Below are 18,978 nucleotides of genomic sequence, written 5' to 3'. Positions count from 1 at the left end.
AATTAGCATCATAAAATTAATTTATTCCAAGTAAAAATACAAAATAATATTAATGACATTGACCAGATATGAAAGTCTCTCCCAGAAACAACTATATTAATGGTTGAGAAAGCACTCCTTAAAGAAAATACGAAATAAAAATGAAAAATATGTAAATATGTTTAATTTTTTTCTTAGCAAAAAATCTTTCTAAAAATAACAATGAAAATTTGTCTCAGTACAAAGGCTACATTACTATTGAAAAAATACCAGCATGAAGAAAAGGTACATATTTGACAGTAGAAAAATGATTTTAGTGAATCACAATGTCTAAAGTCTGCAATGAAAATAAATCTGCAATAAAGATTTATGCCTTTTTTCTTTTCATTTTTCTTTTTTTTTATACAAACAGTACAAACAGTATTGCACATAACAACAAATAGTCGAGGTTAGGTTAGCCTTCAAAAAAATCGACTAGTTCAAGTCTCACATCAGAAAAGGCCACAATAGGACCTGTTGTACCCAGGGGCTTCTTAAGTCAAGTTGCAGTTCAGAACTCCATATTTTAAAAAATAACTTTTTTTGAAGGACCCTCTTTTAATATAACATATTAACAACTCAGGGGCACATTCATTTACAAAACAAAAGGGAGCATGTTATAATTTAATAAACTAAAAAAAGTTCTCTTTAAAAAAATACAAACAGAAGAACTCTCACAATTCTGGTCAGTCGTGCATAATCACACTGATTATAAATATACAAATTAAGGGAAAATATTTTTTCACCTTCTATTCACAACTTTCAGCACCAAATGGAGTTTATGTTTACAACTGTTCTGTATGATAACTTTGTTTTAGTTTTAATCCAACATTATGCTATGTTGTACATTTTCCAGCTTCTCTCTCTCTCTCTTTCTCTCTCTCGCTCTCTCTCTCTTTCTCTCTGGGGGTATGTTTCTACATGAAAGAGGGGGTTTTCTTCAAAAAGGTTTACTTCTTTCACATAATTAGGTAGATTTCTGTAGGTTAGCTATGATCTTTAATATTACAGTTATAAAGCTCTAACTTCTTCATTTTCAAAAAAACTCAAATAAGCATGAAAAAAATAAAGTTACCCATCTGTTAAATCATTTTTCTTGCAGAATTAAATTAATATATATTTTTCTGAATAAACTTACTTAGAAAATATCATTTTCTTTCCTATATTTCAAAATTGAGGTATTGCAAAAGATCATGTCAGTCAGAAAGCATGCCTTTTTCTTTAAAAAAAAATCATCAGCCGACTGTTGAAAACTGTCTAGATACAAAAAGTAGTGCATAACAAAATGTCTTGTACAGATGAAAAAAAACAGAAAAGACACCTGGGCTGGGAAAAGCAATATCACAAAAATGCCCAGAAGTAACCTTGAAAGGGATAATTATAATAAGCATTTTAAACCAGTAAAAAACTATTTTTTCTTTTTTTTTTTTTCAAAAACAGAAAAGTTCCTTTCAAAGCCAATACTCGCAACTAAACATTGGGAAAAAACAACTTACTAAATTAGACACAAACAAGGACATCACAACAAATAAAACCCAGACATTTAAATCTACTATGCGGTGTCATATCCAGTCAGATTGTCCCCAGAACTGCAAAAATCAAAGGAGGAAAAAGAAAAAAAATAGTGTACACATTCTCACAATCATTAGTATACCAAGTGTGTTTATAAGCTATCTGCAGCCCCATAGTTCATGCTAAAAAAATGTCCACTGTGTTAGCAGGTCTTAATTGTATTCAAGCTTCACAGGATACATCCAGGGATTAGAGAGATAACGCCACATCCACAGAGCAGACATCTCATGTTAACTTTTGTATGCAGACATTTCTTTAGCACCCCTTTTTTCCTAACTTCCTTAAAATGTGCCTAGTTTCTTAGTTTGACAGACTATCTAATTGGTAGTGTATGTATGCTAGTATGAGCTCTTTGGTTTTCTGGACAAGGTCTGCAGCTACGTAAAGGATGCAAGCATTAGGAGAGAGATTGTAACTAAGAGCTCATTCCTGCTTATGTACCTGTTATGAACTGTCAAAAATGTGTTAATGTTGGATACAGAGGCTTTAACAGTTAAGTTTGATCACAGTACTAGACATAATCACTTTACTATATAAAATAAATTGCACGATATATAACAGAGCACCGCAAAGTACTTCATCTACCATCCACAAATTTGTTTTAAGAATATCCTACAGCTAGTTTTTAATATTTGTTGTAATATAGGTCATTCTGTAATGGGCTGATCCTAATTTCAGAAGCATTACATTTACTGAGGCATGCCTTCCTCCAGTCAGTAATCAATTTTTTTTTGTTACTGAATATTTTTTAGCCTACATAGATTCATAATTTGTGCATTGTGGGCAGGTTTTATATTAGACATATATAAAATTTATTGCATGCAGCAACCTGATTAAGTAAACATGCAGTCAAAATATTGACCTTCCTTGGAAGCTTTTCTGTATGCTATACTGATCTCCTTTCAGCAGCCATCACTATTTTAATCACATATTCATTTTTTAATTGATACCCTAGCCTGAATAGAGTATTATGGTATTAGTAATACCATTTTAATAGCAGCAAAAGCTATTGCAGCATACATTTACATAACACTAAAAGACCTAACAAAAAAAAACCCTCAGCAAAACAAAAGAAAAAAGTCTGATCCAGCTTATGAGGTATCATCCTTACAAGTCAAAATGGAGAGCAACTAAAGGCTTATTTTCTTTAAGGGTTATTACTACTCTAAATGACCCAAACTAATGATTGCTGAATATCTGTTTAAGTAAGTTTTTGCTACATCTGCCACCTACTTGTGAATATTACCTTTGGTAAGTCATCTGCTAGGGGCAAGTCTAAATTTCTGAAAATAAGTGCATGCTCCAGTTTAAAAATAAAAATAATTATAATAAAAAATCTTCATCACATACACATCAACCCAGTGAAGGTTGATGAGAATGGCAGTCTACATAATGTCACTAGTGACAAGTCTTGTGTAGGAAATTAAGGTACCAAGCAGATGTTTGTGTGAATCAAAGTGCAAAATCAGTACAGTTACACTCTGCCGGTTTGTATTATACTGGACACTGAGTTCAGTAATGTGACTGTAAATAATAATAATAGTAATAAAAAGACCCATATCTTCATTAAAGTCGAGGACGAATGCACAGATTTCCAGAACACTAAGCCCTGAGGCAGCGCTCTCTTTTCCCTCGATTTTATCTACTCCAGTACGTGCTGCTGGGTTAGGCCGGGGTTCAGCTCCAGCGGAAGGGGACGTGGCGGGGCCGGTCGCCGCCCTCCTTCACCAGTGGTTTGTGGAACTCCCGCCCAGCACGGGAGTGTATGCTTGCCCAGCAGTATTCACAGTAATACTGCAAACAGGTAACGTTGGCACAGAAGAACGGAGCAAATTTTCCACCACAGCGAGTGCCCTGGCATTCATCACACATCTGATCATCCAGCACATATGGCTTCACTTCCACCTGCCCAGGAAGAAGAGAGAGATCTGTGAGAAGACGACGTGGATCTGCTAAGTGGGGGAGAGGAACAGCGTGGCAATTCTCTGCACACTGTCGTGAAGCTTTGCAGCTGACGCCGGAGTAACCAAAGGGGTGGCAGTTAAAAGGTGCACTCTGATAACTCGCCAGCGTTTCTGGGGGAAGTTAGGGGTGTGACAGAACTAAGAGGGAAGCACTGTAAAAACAGTGTCTCAAGGAATTTTTCTGCTCTCAGAGCAACTTCCAGAACTGTGAATATGGTTGTTACGGTGGTGGGGGGAGAGGGAGCAGCATGTAGGGAGGGAAATGGCCTGATAGGTGAGGGACAAACCTGTATTTTTCAAGGTCAGGGGTCTGGACAGTTGCAGAGCTTTGTTTTGTTTTGTGTTTTGAGAACTGCAAAATGCATGACAACACTAACGATTGAACAGAGGATTCAAATTAAACAAGATGAAACGCAGTTTGTATTAACTGCTCTGCATTATGCTGGCAAAAAACATTATCTAACATTTCCTAGCTCTAGAAATGGAATAAGATGCTCCATAAGCAACTATGGGGTTGCCATCAAGTACAAATAGCCTGGAGAGCAGCTCATTTATTCATTCTGGGGAAATCAATAGTTTGTGCATGTATAATTCTTCTGTCTCTATGATATGTATAAAGTGCCCTAGGTACAGCTAAAAAAGTTGAGCTATACATATTGTTATGCACAAGTGTTAATCTCTGGAAAAATTGTGGAGTCCAAGGAAAATTTTACTCCAGCAACTAGCTTAAATACATACAGTATTAAGGAAACACAGTATGAAATATTAAGTTGAAAAACAATAAAGGTATTTATTATACAAGAAAACTTTATGGTGAATTTTACTCCTGCTTATCCTGATCACATTTTAACAAATGTTACTCCTTTGAAGTAAAGCTGATATAGTGAATTATATTTCTTGGCTATGGAACTGCTGAAACTGCTAAAATAAAAAAAAAATCTTTTAAATTACACGGTACGACTAGTATTATGTGGAACAAAGTCTGAATAACTGCCATTCTGCATAGGAGATACCCTATCACTGGATTTAGAAGCATCATGTAAAATAAAATAGCACTGTCTCAAATGAAATTAGAAGAAAGCAGAGCCAAAGTCCAGCACATCCCTAAATACCTGCCTGCTCACATTTCCAAAGCATGAATTGTGAAGGTTTGGAATAGATTCTCTCTCTCCCCTTTTCTTGTTTGGATTACTAGTGAAAATAATTTTAAGAATGTGTGCTGTACAATTCAGGAATTTTAATAATCACCATTAGGTTTAAAAACTAACATTTAAGGACAGAATTAGGAGAATCTGCACTTCAAACTCACAGAAAAAAATACTTTAAACACCTTGAAAACAGACGAAAGATGATTAAGTAAGCTTAGATTCTCAATCAGCCATCTGGGAAAAGTACTGGCTGATGGAAAGAACTAACAGCTAGCATAATTTGGTGGTATATTTTAATGCTTAAAAGAAAACAAGGTTTTAATCATGGATGATATTATATAAATCTCAAAGGGTTCAACAGTCTGATTAAGAATCCAAAATTAGTCTTGTTATTCTTACCAGAACAGTCTCTCAGTAAAAGTTTTCAGAATTCCTTGGACAAGAAATATTTAGGAACAGCCTCGTCTTAGTTAAATCATAAGGTATAGTAGCAGCACAGAAAAATAGTTTGAGGACTAACTCCATAACCTCATCTAATTTGAGAAAAAGTTCAGTTCAGACTTTCAACAAGAAAGTGAAAGAGCTTAGACTCTGCAATATGTGTTTTTAAATACATACTGCACATACAGACATTCCCAATACCAGTCAAGCTGCCTCTCCAATAAATAATCTATATCAGATTAAACAGCAAAGCAGCCATCCTTATTTTACTAATATGTAACGGCAGTGCACACTCTGTGTTCTTTTAAGTAATTCTAAATGCTGAGTTCTCAGAACAAAGGTGTTATTTGCACAAGCAATTAGAGGCAAAGTCAGAGGGTCCAAACAAAAAAAAAAAATCTCTTGGAAAATAAGTAATAGTTTCTTTTAATGTCTTCAATTCAGATCTCATGAAATATATTAGTTTCACTCTGTGCTTGGGAAAGCTGTTTAGAACCCAGGATTTTGTATGGACTGAAAAACAACTTGTTCTTCCCCTTTTTGGCCTGTGAAGCATCTGCTGCATCTGTTCTTAGTTAAATAATCTTCAAGACCTTCAAGGTCAGCACTACCTACTATAATGACGACCCCATGGTTTAGGAACCTCAGCCTAGACATGTATTGCAGAGGGAGAATGTTGCCTAATAGCAGCATAAATGCCACAAGCTGTATAGTAGCCACTGACTAAAAGCTGTTGTTGTGCAATGACCAAACATCTAGAGGAGGAGAAGGAAGCTGCAAAATTGTACATATGACCTTCAGAATTCAAAACAAGAACAAACAACAGCTTACAGCCAACTTTTCTGGGTTTAGTGCTATACAATTATTTAAGATGTTTAAGATCCATCATCTTCACTCTGCTTTGGCCACTTAAATAAGCTTTTAAATAATTAACAAATGTCATCTGAAGAACAGAGGTTACAGTGTTCTCTCACATGGTATTAATCTAAGAATTTCTCTTCATTTCTGTACAGTTTTATCAGTAGCTATCATTCCATTCCATGCTATTTTACTTACCCGTTTATCAATGTCATTATGTTGGAGCTGGACAAAGCGAGCACTGATAGCAGCAATATAGCTCTGCTGATTGGAGAAAGCCACTCTGCCAGCGCCTTTTGGATACTTCAGCTCTGGGTCTGTATCAATGCCCGCATAGCAGACACCTCCATATAAACGGTCCATAATCATTGCCAATTCAACTGCAAGAATGCAATTGTTAAATATTACGTATTCAACATAAATAATACTTTTCAGTTTGCATAAGAAAAAAGCTCTATTTGTCTTAGTGTACTTATCTTCAAAAGTCTAAAATAGCAAAATAAAATAGCAAACCTAAATGTTGGTTTTTACAGCAGATAGAATCATCCCCCAGCGGAATTACACTAAAATATAAAGGCAAAAAACAGAATCTGTAACAAGACACTTAGTGTGATGGAAGTGTGAAAATATTGGATGGTTAATATACATATTAGGTCAATATTGAGTGAAGAATTTATTATATTGGTGAACTGATCAATTAAAACTGATATTCAGGATCAGGTATTCAGGGTCTTCCCCACTCCCCAACCCCAAGTAGACTTGATAACTCTAGCTAACTTGTAGGCCCACTTACAAATACTCCTGCGTTTAGAATCTGATATTTTAGCTTACGTACTAGGAGGCTGAAAACACAGTAGGGAAGTATTTTACGTTTAAAACAAAACTTGGTGAAACTTTAAAAGTTATACTTCAGGAAGCCTAAATTTTGGGCCCAATTTAACTAAGTATTTTTGTATATCATTAACTGGATTAAAACTTAATTCATTAACTCTTAAAATGATTTTCTGCTCTTTCTCACACTAACAACTTTTAAAGAAATTTTAAATATCATTCATAAAATACAATAGGTTGATTGATTGGCTGAGAAAACAAACAGGAAGATTAAGAGAAAACTGAAGGAAACGGAACAGTTTACACACACACACACACACACTTTATATGTATATTCATCTATAAACGTATGGTTTGTATGTTTTATATATATAGAAATACACACACACGTGCACGGACGCACACACAGCATGTAAGCGGTGCAAGGATTTAGGGTCACTGAGCATTCAAATCTAAGTTCTCTGGAGAAGTTGACAGACAAATTTGTTAGATGGGTGAAGGACAAACCCTCACAGAACAGGATACCGGGACCTCTACAGGCCCTTGCCAAGTTGAGCAGTTTTGTTCTGTTAATGCATCAAAACACTTTCAGTAGAGCAAGTCTAAATTTAGCTATCCAAGATGAAGTGAAAAAGAAAGTATACTAAATTTTTAAATCCTGTAATTATCACCAAATTAGTTCATTATTCATAAAACAGACACAATTATTAAACTAAGTATGCATGTGTGTATAAATACATGTGTGTCACATTAAGGGAAGACCATATGCTAAATTGTCCATTTGCAATGAGGAAACAAAAGTCTGACTCATTCTACCAAGCTAGATACAACTCCTGCTCCAAACAGGGAGTAAGGGAAAATGATCACACAGTGTAGTGACTAGTAGCTTCTCTTACTTTCTGATGATTTGTAATCATCACTTAGGTAGCGATCCCAGCAAGCGACAGTATGGACTGAACATCAAGAACATTTAAAATAGCAGTTCCAATAAGATACTCTCACCAATGGACAAAGAACATAAATGGTTTGCAGGGGCAAAACTGCAGTGCTCAAACTCTTGGACCAAACTCCTGTATCAGATTTTGAAAGCTGCAAACAAGAAAAACGGGAACTCTCCTTGTCTACCTTGAAAAAGTTCACTATTTAAAGGTATCAGTTTTCAAATATAATGCATAAACAAGCTAAGAGAGGCCAAAGGACACACATTTTTTTAAAATGCTGTAATTAGAAATGAGGTAACGTTTAATTGTTACTATTTACTTAATTGCCCTCTCTTACAGTTTCGCCTTATTTAAGATGGGAAGAAATTAGGGGCTGCTGAGAAACCTGAGCTGTGAGATAGCTTTCTCCGAGCAATGGCTGGCATATCTTGCCTACAGCTCTCCAAGCGAATTAGAGTTAAGATTAGTGTTGGGAGAAAGAAAAAGTGAGGAGCTGCAGTTGGAGGAAGCTGCAAAGGGGCTCGGAGAAGTCTGCATTCTGGACAAAGGGCAGGGGAACTCGCCTATGGCTCAGCCAGAAAAATCAGGGTTAGAGTTAAAATAGGGTTATTAAGGAAAAAAAGACAAGTTGTAGGACACCATTCAAGCTTGAGTCTTCAGGAAGACTGTTTCTAGTGAATATACTAATCCGTAATCCATTTAAAAGATCTAAAGTTTATTACAGATTTTGTATTTTGTAGACAGAGGAAGCTGGCTTCCTGGAAGAAAGTGAGGTAGGATATTTGGAAAAGCAGGGTATATTTTCTGCTCTGTTTCTTTTACATACATTTTATATCTTTTCTCATCATTTCTGCTTAATCTCGAACCCTGTATTACATGCCCTGCATTTTTCTTCTACTCACCAGCTCGGAGGGGCCGTGGAACTCCTCCAACAAAGATAGTTTTTCTTGGGTCCAAAGGCTGAGACCCATCCATTACAAAGTCACTGTCACTTAGGTTCCATGGTCGAATTTGCACCTGAAAAGAGCAATAAAAATTGTTTTCAGTAGGGCAACTTGACAATTCAATAAGAAGTAATAAAATAACTGCCTAATCTTTCTATAATTGAAATTATATTAAAAGCAAAAGCAGTAAATAGGTGGTATAACCAAAACAATTCAAGAACATAGCTTGTCTAAGTGTTTGAAAGAAGGTGGACAATTCATTTATCACCTCTAGAGGCCAGGCTTGAGTTAAATTTCATCATGGCAAACTCTCCTACCTTATTAATTCCCTGCCGCTAACTACCATTATAATACGAAATCTGTGAAAGGACTTTCAGAACATTTTACCAGCTGTGTGCTATTACAGGTGCAGTTTGGGCTTCTGGCTTTCCCGTGATCACATACAGTGATCCACAAATTTTAAAGCACTGATACAAATGGGGAGAGGAGATAAAATTAATTTCTGTGCTTGAATACAAAAGGAGTTTTTAAAAAGTGTGCCTGCTTACTTCTGTTCAGCAGCAAGCAACACAGTTGAGAAGGTATCTTCAGACTGTACAGAACAAAAACTGCTCAGAGTACTTTTGGACAAAGCTGCTCATCTTTCCAGTTACTGATCCCAGAAAGCACGTAAGCACACTCATAGCGCTGCAATATTGGGTGTTCAGTTATCTATGCAAGCTCTTTAATAGTGTGTTTTAAAAAGGCGGCACAGATTAATGTTTCTTTAAAAGGGTCATATATAAAGTAGGGTGTAATCATTAACAATTAGATAAATGATTGAGACTTTAAAAATATAAGCATGAATATGACTCAAGGAAATAGATCCTATTAAACTTAAGCGTTTGCAGGACTGGGAGCAATACTTTAGTTTTTCCATTAAACGTTTAAATAGGAAATCCTGATAAATATTTTTGTATATGGCCTGTAGATGCTGAGGGAGTTGGTAGATGTGTATAGTTGTTCCCTGATATCTATTTGGGTAATGAGAATATTACCTACTCTATTACAAGTATAGTATTAACATACTGATACTACTCATCTTACTCTCTACTGATTATTCTTAGGAAGTTGCTACTTCACCAGACAGGCACTTTTTTTTTTTTTAATCTAATCTATATTTTTTCAGCGTTTTTATCTAATCTGCATGTATCCATTGCCCAAAAAGGCTAGTAGTAAAGGAAGCTAGAAATGCGAACACAGAAACAGGTTACCATATATCTTCTATTCTGCAATAGTGTCTCCATACATGTTTTTACTCTGTAATTTATATAAGCTAAATTCAACCTACCAAACTTATAATTGCTTAGCTATCAAACTCAGGAAGAGGGGGAGGGGGAAACCTAATGAAGTACAGGGGATATCTGAAATTATCTGGATTGTTTTTTGTTTAAGTTTCTTCATTTTGCATTTTTATTGTGTTTTATTTCGCGCATTTATTGCGTCAGGTTTTCATTTCTTTTAAATAATATAGAAGGAAAAACCTTAATCTGATTCTCTTTTACAGCTAACATTGTAAAAGGATGGATACTCTTATGAGATTACCAGAAATACCAAATATAAAAGTTAATTGAATGTGGCAGTTATCAGAAAGAAGCAAATGTTAAAACCATGTTATGCTGATATAAAAAGTCAATATGGTGAAACAGAAAGGACAGCAACAGGAAATGGATGAGCCACTGTACTGTAAGTAATTTTTTATTTATTTGTTAACTGAAGAGAGTAACAGCCAGTGGGTTAGTGGCCAGTGTAAGTGTCAAGGCATAAGATACTTACTGGTTTGTCCTTAATTGTGGGACTTGACACACACAGGTAAAGTTTCCCATCTTCTTCCAGACAGGCATCTATCAGGGCTTGTACGGAGCTTTCCTCCTGGAACAGCAAGAAGGCATAACCTTGGAAAGGACAAAGGCACAAAGAGAAAAAGAACAGATTAATTTTTAAAGCATTTTTTCAATAAAGATAACAACCCCCAAAAGTGAATAAAATCTAAAAAACTACAAATAACTGCTAAGGCTTTGTTTTCATAAAATAAATTCACCCAGTATATCATGCCTTCACTTATTTTTATTTAATTGGTGCATACAGTATTGATTTTGTGATGGAGAAGAGAATGTTTTCTGGGTGTGAATGTATTTATTTGATTAATGATTTTAAGCAGTGAGAATATAGCCTGGTAAATAAGGATTTCTTATTATCCAACAACTATATCTGAGCTATTTTTGTGCTGGTGTCAGTGACTATCATCTTAAAGTTCAGGCACTGATGCCCAAAAAGTGGACAGGTAGACAAACAGATGAACAGATTGTTGACACACAACTAAAAATTAATATTAATTATTATTTAGTCATACTATATTTTTAAGTATATTTTATTTCAAAATTTCCTTGAGTACATATTAATAGGATGAAATTTTATATCTGTCACATATAACAAGTTTTTACATTTTCATAGGTGGTTTTAAAATTCTGAAATCTTTTCCATCTAAGAATATTCAAAAAATTCTGCAAACGCTCCCCTTTCTGCTGAAAGCAAAGCAATTCCCAACAAAGGTTATCATCCATGAGAGACTAGTGATTCAGAAACCTATGACCTTAGAAATTACAAACATGCTGTTAATAAGACACTGTCATACGTTCTAAATCAAATGGTAACTTTTGCCGAGTACACCAAGAAATAAGACAAACTTTGTACAGTATAAAATAAACTTTAAAATAGCTATTAGTTTAAATTTACAAAAAGGAGAATGTTTCCATATTCATCTACTTAACTCTGTATGGAAAAAATGCTAAAAATAATAAGTGTGAGCAAAAAAGAATGGCATTTGTTGTGTTTTATTATGAGATGAAGACCTGCTGTTGTTATTTATATTTAGATACAGCAGTTCAAAAAAAAGAAATTATCCGATAAAACTTGCTCCAAGCAAGTCAGAATTCTAAGACTTTGATTTAGCCAGTAAAACTAAGTATATGTAGCATCCAGGTGCTCTTCTGAATGCAGTTGACAGAAGAAAGCTTTCTTCAGTTTTACTCAATGTTGTTCTGTTTGAGTAAAGATTGGACCCAAGCGATCCGCGCTTTCGCCACCTCACAAGTGCACTAATGCAGCACACGCTGCGCTAAGAAAACGCCCTAACGACTGGCTGCTGCTCCCGAGTACAGCTGCCCATTTGGGAGGATTTTCTATAGAGCGTGCGTTACTCTTGCTCCACAATCAGTACTTTTCTCACTGAATGTGAATCTATTGGCTTTGACCTTTATAATTTTGCTCTTGCCTGTCTTACAGGCTGCCTCTTTTCAGAACAGGCAGCAATTAGAGGCAGCTGGAGTTTAGGCAGGGACTGCTGGACTTTCTCTGCCTGAGACTCGTGGTGCACACTCACTGCCTACGTACACCGCGGTATACCATGCTCAAATTCTGACAACCTTTGGGATAATTTTACACGGTCTGTCTGCTGTTAAAATAGTATAGTGAGGCACAAGAAGTTTTGCAGCAAGTATTGAGTGAATGTTATTTAGCATGTCTTTTTGGATAAATGCTACACAATTATGATTTATAAAAAAAATTTTAGCAAGGCACTGAAAAACTGCTTTCCCCTTTCAAGTTATTAGCTACCAAATTAGCTTTTACCCTACTATCTCTAGCCCTTTGTGAGTTTGCAAAGAACATTAAATTCTATGGAGTTTAAAAACATTAAATTCTATAGAGCTGTGTTTGTTTTCAGAGGCCAACAGTTTGCATTATCATAATTATTTATTGCCCAGAACAAGTCTAGAAAGACTGACCTCCCCAAGGAAACAAAACTGCTTAATCATCATCACTCTCTCTAGCAAACACGGAACAACTTGCATACCTACAGTTGGAGTAGATTAAAGATACCAGTCCCAATAAAAGGTGAAATACTTCTTGAGTAAAAACATTGGTTTTCTCTCTAGCAGATGTAATACTTTAAAACAGTCCCCCAAAGATATAAAAAACACTTAAGCATTTTAGTTTTAGACTTTCTAAAACTAATTACCTTTAATTGACTAACAGATTAAGAAAATAATTCACTTGCAATCACTGTCACTTTTAGCTTCATTTTATTTTCCATCCATGCACTTCTTTTATCTTGTCACTCTATACTGTCCCTTCTGAATGTATTTGATAATAGGAGCAAAAACTTTTATTATTTAAATCAGAGTTTCTTTTGTTTAGCTGTTTTCTCAGTCTTATAAAATGCCCCAATCAGACGAGTAGACAGTTGGAAAAGACCACCATGATACTCCACCTCTAAAACCAACTGATCACCTTTTGTAGCTCCGGCCAATCCTTATTACATATGTTATTATAAATGTCTTGTGAGACAAACTTATAGAAGATGCAGTACAGATCATTAAAGTATTACTGAACCCAAATAATAATACATTTATGTTTATACATACTGTAAAAGAACATTTCTTGCAATATATTTAAAGGTTTAGGATTTATCTTCTGAACAGGCCCTAAGATTTGAATCCTAGAAAACAGAAGTTGGTCCATTTCAGACTTTCATAATCTTAAACCAGCAATATATCTGAAATTCCTGTAGCATAAAATCGAAGTCGGAGGATGTGTATTGAGGCCTAACTATTTAGTGAAAATCTAGACAACAGCTTGGGATGCTTCTTGCTTCTGTGAACCCACGTCAAGTCTTTTAGGTCACAGGAAAAGGTTACAGCTGTGGCAGTTGAAGCTGGCAGCCATTTGGGGATACAGTAAATGGTTTGATCATCATATTCATGAGCCAGTTAAAATTAACCAAACAAATACTTGTTAATTCTCTTTGGCTGCTGGATTACAAGGGCAGTCTGGGTTAGTCAGAATTCAGTTTTCTAACCTGGGGCTAGCACCAGCTGGGAGCTGTAGTAAGTTAACACAGCTCCGTATTTCCCTAGGCCTCTGCCTAGGGAATTAGTGTACTTCAAATTTTTAATCCTCTACAGCAGTATCTTGGAAGCATGCTCTGGTAGCGTGTTCATCAGTGAACCTTTCTTATCTGACTGGACAGTGTAAAATTTTGAGAGCTCAAAGGACTCCCTGTGACCGAGATCTCCACAAAGTTAAAGAGCCAACATATTTGAACCCCCAGAAGAAAAAAAGCAAGGTGCACGACAATGGCTGAACAACCTGCACACACAGATAAAGGCTTCTGGGCACAGCAGAAACAATCCAGCTCCTTCTGGCTGTTGACGTAACACAACACCGTGGTGCTGACCATAAGCACTCCACTTTGCAGTCCGCTAGAAAGACTGCATCCTTTGCTGCAGAAAAAGTCACTACAACATTCAAAGGGCTACAGTAGCAGGAAGATGAACAGAAGATTAATTTCCCTACATTCTCAAGCACAGCCTAGGAACTCATCATCCGTGAGTTCAAGGATCATTGGTTATTTTATGAAAAGCAGTATAAGAGCTGAGCTCCTTGGCATGCATGCCATTCAGGCATCTTAACAGTGACACAATTTCCATGTGAAAGGGTATTTTGTCCAGGTGGTCTAATTTCACTTACCCTTGCCATGAACAAATGGGAAAATCTGGCACATACACTTGTGTCCCACAAGCTTCAAACAAGGTTGTCACTTGAAGAACAAGATATGCTTGGAACTACCATCTGATGTTGCTACTGTCTGTAATTGCTGTTGAAGATCTATTTTTGCCAGCCTGGAAAGTCGGGAATATCTGTTTCACTTCATGTCATCAAAGGCATGTCTTCTCTAATGATGGGAACCTTTCTGTATTACAGATAGCATGTTTTGTAATAAGACTCCAGTGAGCTCCTCAAAACAATATGCTAGACAGAGCTGTTAAGTTGTTCTTTCTGCCTTTCTCATAATGGCAGAATGTTGATATTCATACTTTTATGATAAAAATGGTATGTTGGTACAAATTACAGAATTATAGCCAAAAAGTGCATCACGTTCTGCCTGTACTTCCTCAGTTTAATCAGAGTGAAAAGAACTTTTCTTGAACCTTTATTAGGGTAAAATATGTATTAAGTATATCAGCAAGGGAGACTGTCGTCTTGTCTGGACCAAAATATTTCTCAAAGTTAAAGATGGTCCACTTCATGCCTTTCACGGCTCATCAGAAAAAAGATTTTGACTGCATTTCAGAGCATTCAAGAACAAAAGAGTTTAAAACATCTGGCTTTTTTTTTTTTTTTCTTTTAAACTTGCTAACACCTTCCTTGTACAGCTGAATCATTAGGCACAAAGCTTGGTGGAGCGAAATGAAATCATTGATTGTGTTTCGTAACCCACGGGAAAAGGTAGGAAGGAAGCTTGGTGTGCTTAAATTTTTATACTCCTTTCAGTTTAAGTCATTAACTACTAAGGTTGTGTGAACAGTCTCCAATTATTTAATGATAAAGGAATATTTCAGAAAGGCATCAACAGAGAAGCTGGGCAGATCTCATGCTTAAATGAACTTAAGAGTAGATTTAATTCAGTCAGAAGATTTTCAAAGATTTTAGTTAATTGTCAGTCCCTTCCATCTCTCTCTATATTATCAGAGGTTTACCATTTTATGCTCAGCTTCTAGACACTAAAAATAATTCATAAGTGCTTTAAATCTTTGCATTTGAGAGAATATGTAAGTTGCTTTTCAAATATGTCAACCATGAGCTGTGTCTTTTGATATAAAGCCAGCATTTTAGGATTCAAATGTTATATAACCAATAGGGAAAGATTAACCTATTTCTGGCTTTTAGAATCAGGGTTACTTTTCAAATATAGAAAAAAATTGTAATGAAGAATTATATATAAGATCAAAGACTATATTTGAATATCCATGTCAGAGGTCTGTATATCGTCTATTGATTTCCTACACTGACCTCAGGTACACACTGTACCAAAATTCGGCCCGCTTTACACAAATAGGTACAGAAATCCTGTTCCAAGGGGCCTGTGTGATCACTGTGTTACCAGTTCTGTGACAGGGCTGTTGAGCTGCACAACTAAGGCACAGAAGATTAGGACTTTCTCACTTGTCCCTTTGCATAGTCACGTATATTTAATCTCATACACAAAATGCAAAGACAACTTAAACTTGAAAATAGTTAAATTACCTTTGAAGAACATTTTCTTTCATTCTGTCTTCTGAAAGCTTAGACAGCGTCTCTTCTGGTGTTTTGTGGGCCCCTGACTTAGTTCCCAGATTACAATAAAGCTACCATCTACTTAAGATATTGCATATATAACATTTCAATATATTTCTAACTTACATTATTATGTAAAAATACAGTGGGAGTTAACCTGACAAAGAAAATTAATGTTCTTGTCCCATGTGAGGGGTTATTTTTATACAGTTGAGATGGCTACCTCAAAAAGTAGATTTAAATGGACTTAATTTTTTTCTTGAACTATAAATAACACTTTCTTCACTCCATTTTTTTTCTGGACTTTTAAAAATAATTTTGAATTGAATTACAGTTGTATTTACTAGAACTTTTGGAATGAATTTGTTTTAAAAGCCCACAATAAAGGAACACTTAGAAACAGTTTGAAATAATTTCTAAATCAGTTAATGTGATGACAAAGGGTCATTGCTCAAAGTCACCCTTAGTAATCTTATTAGAAAATGCTTTGAACATGAATAAAACACATTTCTAAATCCAGAGATGAAATGACTATTAAAAATGAAACTGATGTTTGAAAAATAAAAATCTAAGGTTTTAAAAAAAACGCAGACTTTCTTTTTAACATTGCAGTGACATGACTGGATTTTCAAAAGACATCAAAGGCTTTAAATGCTTAAGAAACCTCAAAATAGAAAGGGCTGTAATCTCACTTAGCTACTGCAGAAGAAGAGTGAAATTATGTATTAGTCAGGGCTGCAAAGATGAATTTCTTTAGTCAGACTAATTTTAAGTGGCAGTGTATGACACTGTCAGCTGGTTCCTTTCTCTAAAAAAAAAAAAAGGATGCATAAGAAATGTAAATAGTTTAACATTTTACAACTAGACTCCTATTCATTTTACATGTTTTTCATGAGTACTAGACTTTCAGTGTGAATAATTTGATATTTAAGAAATTCCCCATATGCCACATTAAGAGACAGGTTTTAGGGTAGGTTTTGTTTGTTTTTAATTAACGGTATTTAGTTCATATCCTCAGTTCCACAACTGTGAAAAATAATTGTGAACCTGAATCTGTATGGCAACTAAATGGAACTTACTTATTTAAATGGAAGGCAAGATGCATATCAAGAAAAGTCATTAAGCAAGTATATTGCATGGAAGAGCAGAAGGAAAACTAAGGTTCTGGCTCAGTAGCCTCTGTGAAATAAATTGCATGATTATATCATAATCTCAATTTTACTATTAAATAGTCCACATCACTGAGATTGCCAACAGAACAGAAACTAACTTGGGTCTTCCCATATCACACACACACACAAAAAAAGCAACTTGCTTCTTTGTAATAAACATTATGAAGATGATTTTTTTTCCTCCGCATCTCCAGTTCAAATGGAAAAAGAAAAACAAAGTCTGTTTGCTCTATGATGACAAACATTATTTCTGACAGACGGGAAAGCTGCCCCAACATTCCCTTCATTTCAGTGCTGGAAGGAGAGGATAACATTGCAGTAGTGCTATAGTGGATATATAGAGCTAAAGATCTACGAAGTCCTTTCAATTCTAAAACATGCCAAGGAGTGGAAGGGATTAGCTAGTCATCACTACTTGAAGACTTTCACCGCTTAGGGAAGAACAGTGTACATGTACCATCTCAGTTTGCTCAGTAGTAAAACTATTCTTCCCCAACTGTACTGAAGAAAACATTAAAACGCAGGGTGTTTTGTTTTGACTAAAAGGAAAATATTCCACAAGGGCACTAAAGCCTGTCTTTTTAGTTATCTGACATTTTACTTCTACACTAGTTTAAAACATTGCAACAGCAAATTTATAGGGTTGTCTCTTCTTTCAAAGGTCACAGCCATTTTAAAACTTTGGACTGCAACGTGATCCATAGCAGGTATAAATCGGAATTAAAGGGTATAAACAAATAAAAGAAAGGCTGTAACATACAGTTTTGTTTATTATAGTTATAATAGTAGTCACATGAATTAATCATATGAGAAAGATTAAATTTTTGATGAGGTAAGAGCTATTTTTGTGAAGCTTACTGGGTCAGCAGCATGAAATAACATGTGTTCACCTTCATAAGTAACAAAAAAAGCAGAACCAAATTCAACATTGAATTTGTCGATTCCAGTTTTCAAGTGCAATATAAACGGCGACTGCTCTGGGCAAAGAAGTTCATTGGCATCCTATGTGGGTCAGGTCTGCTGCTACTGCCTTAACTCTGAGCAGATGGTTGAAAAAAGATCAGTTCTCAGGTGTGAAGAAAATGTTTATTTTTCTTCTTTGCTAAATAAGCCAATTTCTAATTCTACTCCAAGCAAAATTAATATAGAAGAACTCTAGATAAATATTAATCAATAGTTTATTTGATTTCAGCTTCCCCTCCAAGCATAGTGCTCATGCCTGAGCATGATTAAAAAAAAATTCAACACATGATCTTCAGGGGAAGAAAATAAAGATCTAAAAAAAAAGAGAAAAAAAAATTCAGGCTGCTTTTTAGCTGAAGTTAATAATTCCTAATTAAGAAAATCTGTCATTCAGTTTCACGTATCTCCAATCTTGAGTGATTTTTTTTTTTTTTAAGAATTTTATTTTTTAAAGAACAAAGGAAATGGACCTTATTACAGCCAGTGGTACATGCAGCACTCAGTCCTGCTACGTAGTAAAGAGGGGCTTCATTCAAAAAAAATGAAGACTTAACAGCCAACGTCATCTACATCAGCTACGAAGTCCGTGAGACATTTCCTGTGATTCCAGCTCTTCCATGAGCAGATAATCTGGACTTCACAGGGAGTTTAAGACTGTTCCTAGAGAGGAACTGAGGTTGCAAAACATTTCTTAAGACAGAATGCAGATGCTTGGCATGATAATTTTGAGGGGGAAAAGCAGGAAAAGCACATTTTGTTCCTGCAGTTGTTGAAACAGGCTATGTTCTACATCCTTCACCCTAACAGGCTTATCTTCGCTCAAATAAGAGTGCTGCTTAGAAAGCCAAACCCTTAGAGAAGTCTAGGGCTTTGATTATAAGGTAACTTGGCATTACTCATTGTAATCCCATTGAAACAGCAGCCTGAATTTTATCCATTGTTCGTCTAGGGGCCAAAAACCTACCAGGAAC

At 35.5% G+C, this 18,978-nt stretch overlaps 1 protein-coding gene across 2 annotated transcripts in view; it reads right to left on the bottom strand.

Moving 5' to 3' along the window:
* Positions 1-3,121: 3,121 nt before the first annotated feature.
* The window catches only part of CPEB3 (cytoplasmic polyadenylation element binding protein 3), a 90,404-nt gene continuing 74,547 nt past the window's right edge, over positions 3,122-18,978 (bottom strand). For both annotated transcript variants that reach the window (XM_013951149.2, XM_067300077.1), the window contains exons 7-10: positions 10,533-10,651; positions 8,676-8,790; positions 6,200-6,381; positions 3,122-3,495 (exon numbers count right to left, since the gene is read on the bottom strand). In XM_013951149.2, coding sequence (XP_013806603.1) covers positions 3,268-3,495; positions 6,200-6,381; positions 8,676-8,790; positions 10,533-10,651 — 644 coding nt within the window. In that variant the 3' untranslated portion in view covers positions 3,122-3,267. The remainder of the gene's footprint in view (positions 3,496-6,199; positions 6,382-8,675; positions 8,791-10,532; positions 10,652-18,978) is intronic.

This window comes from Apteryx mantelli, chromosome 7, assembly GCF_036417845.1.
Source record: "Apteryx mantelli isolate bAptMan1 chromosome 7, bAptMan1.hap1, whole genome shotgun sequence".
In the NCBI taxonomy this organism is placed as follows: domain Eukaryota; kingdom Metazoa; phylum Chordata; class Aves; order Apterygiformes; family Apterygidae; genus Apteryx; species Apteryx mantelli.
Note: the sequence above shows the minus strand (reverse complement) of the source record. Positions and strands in the feature narration are given on the sequence as shown.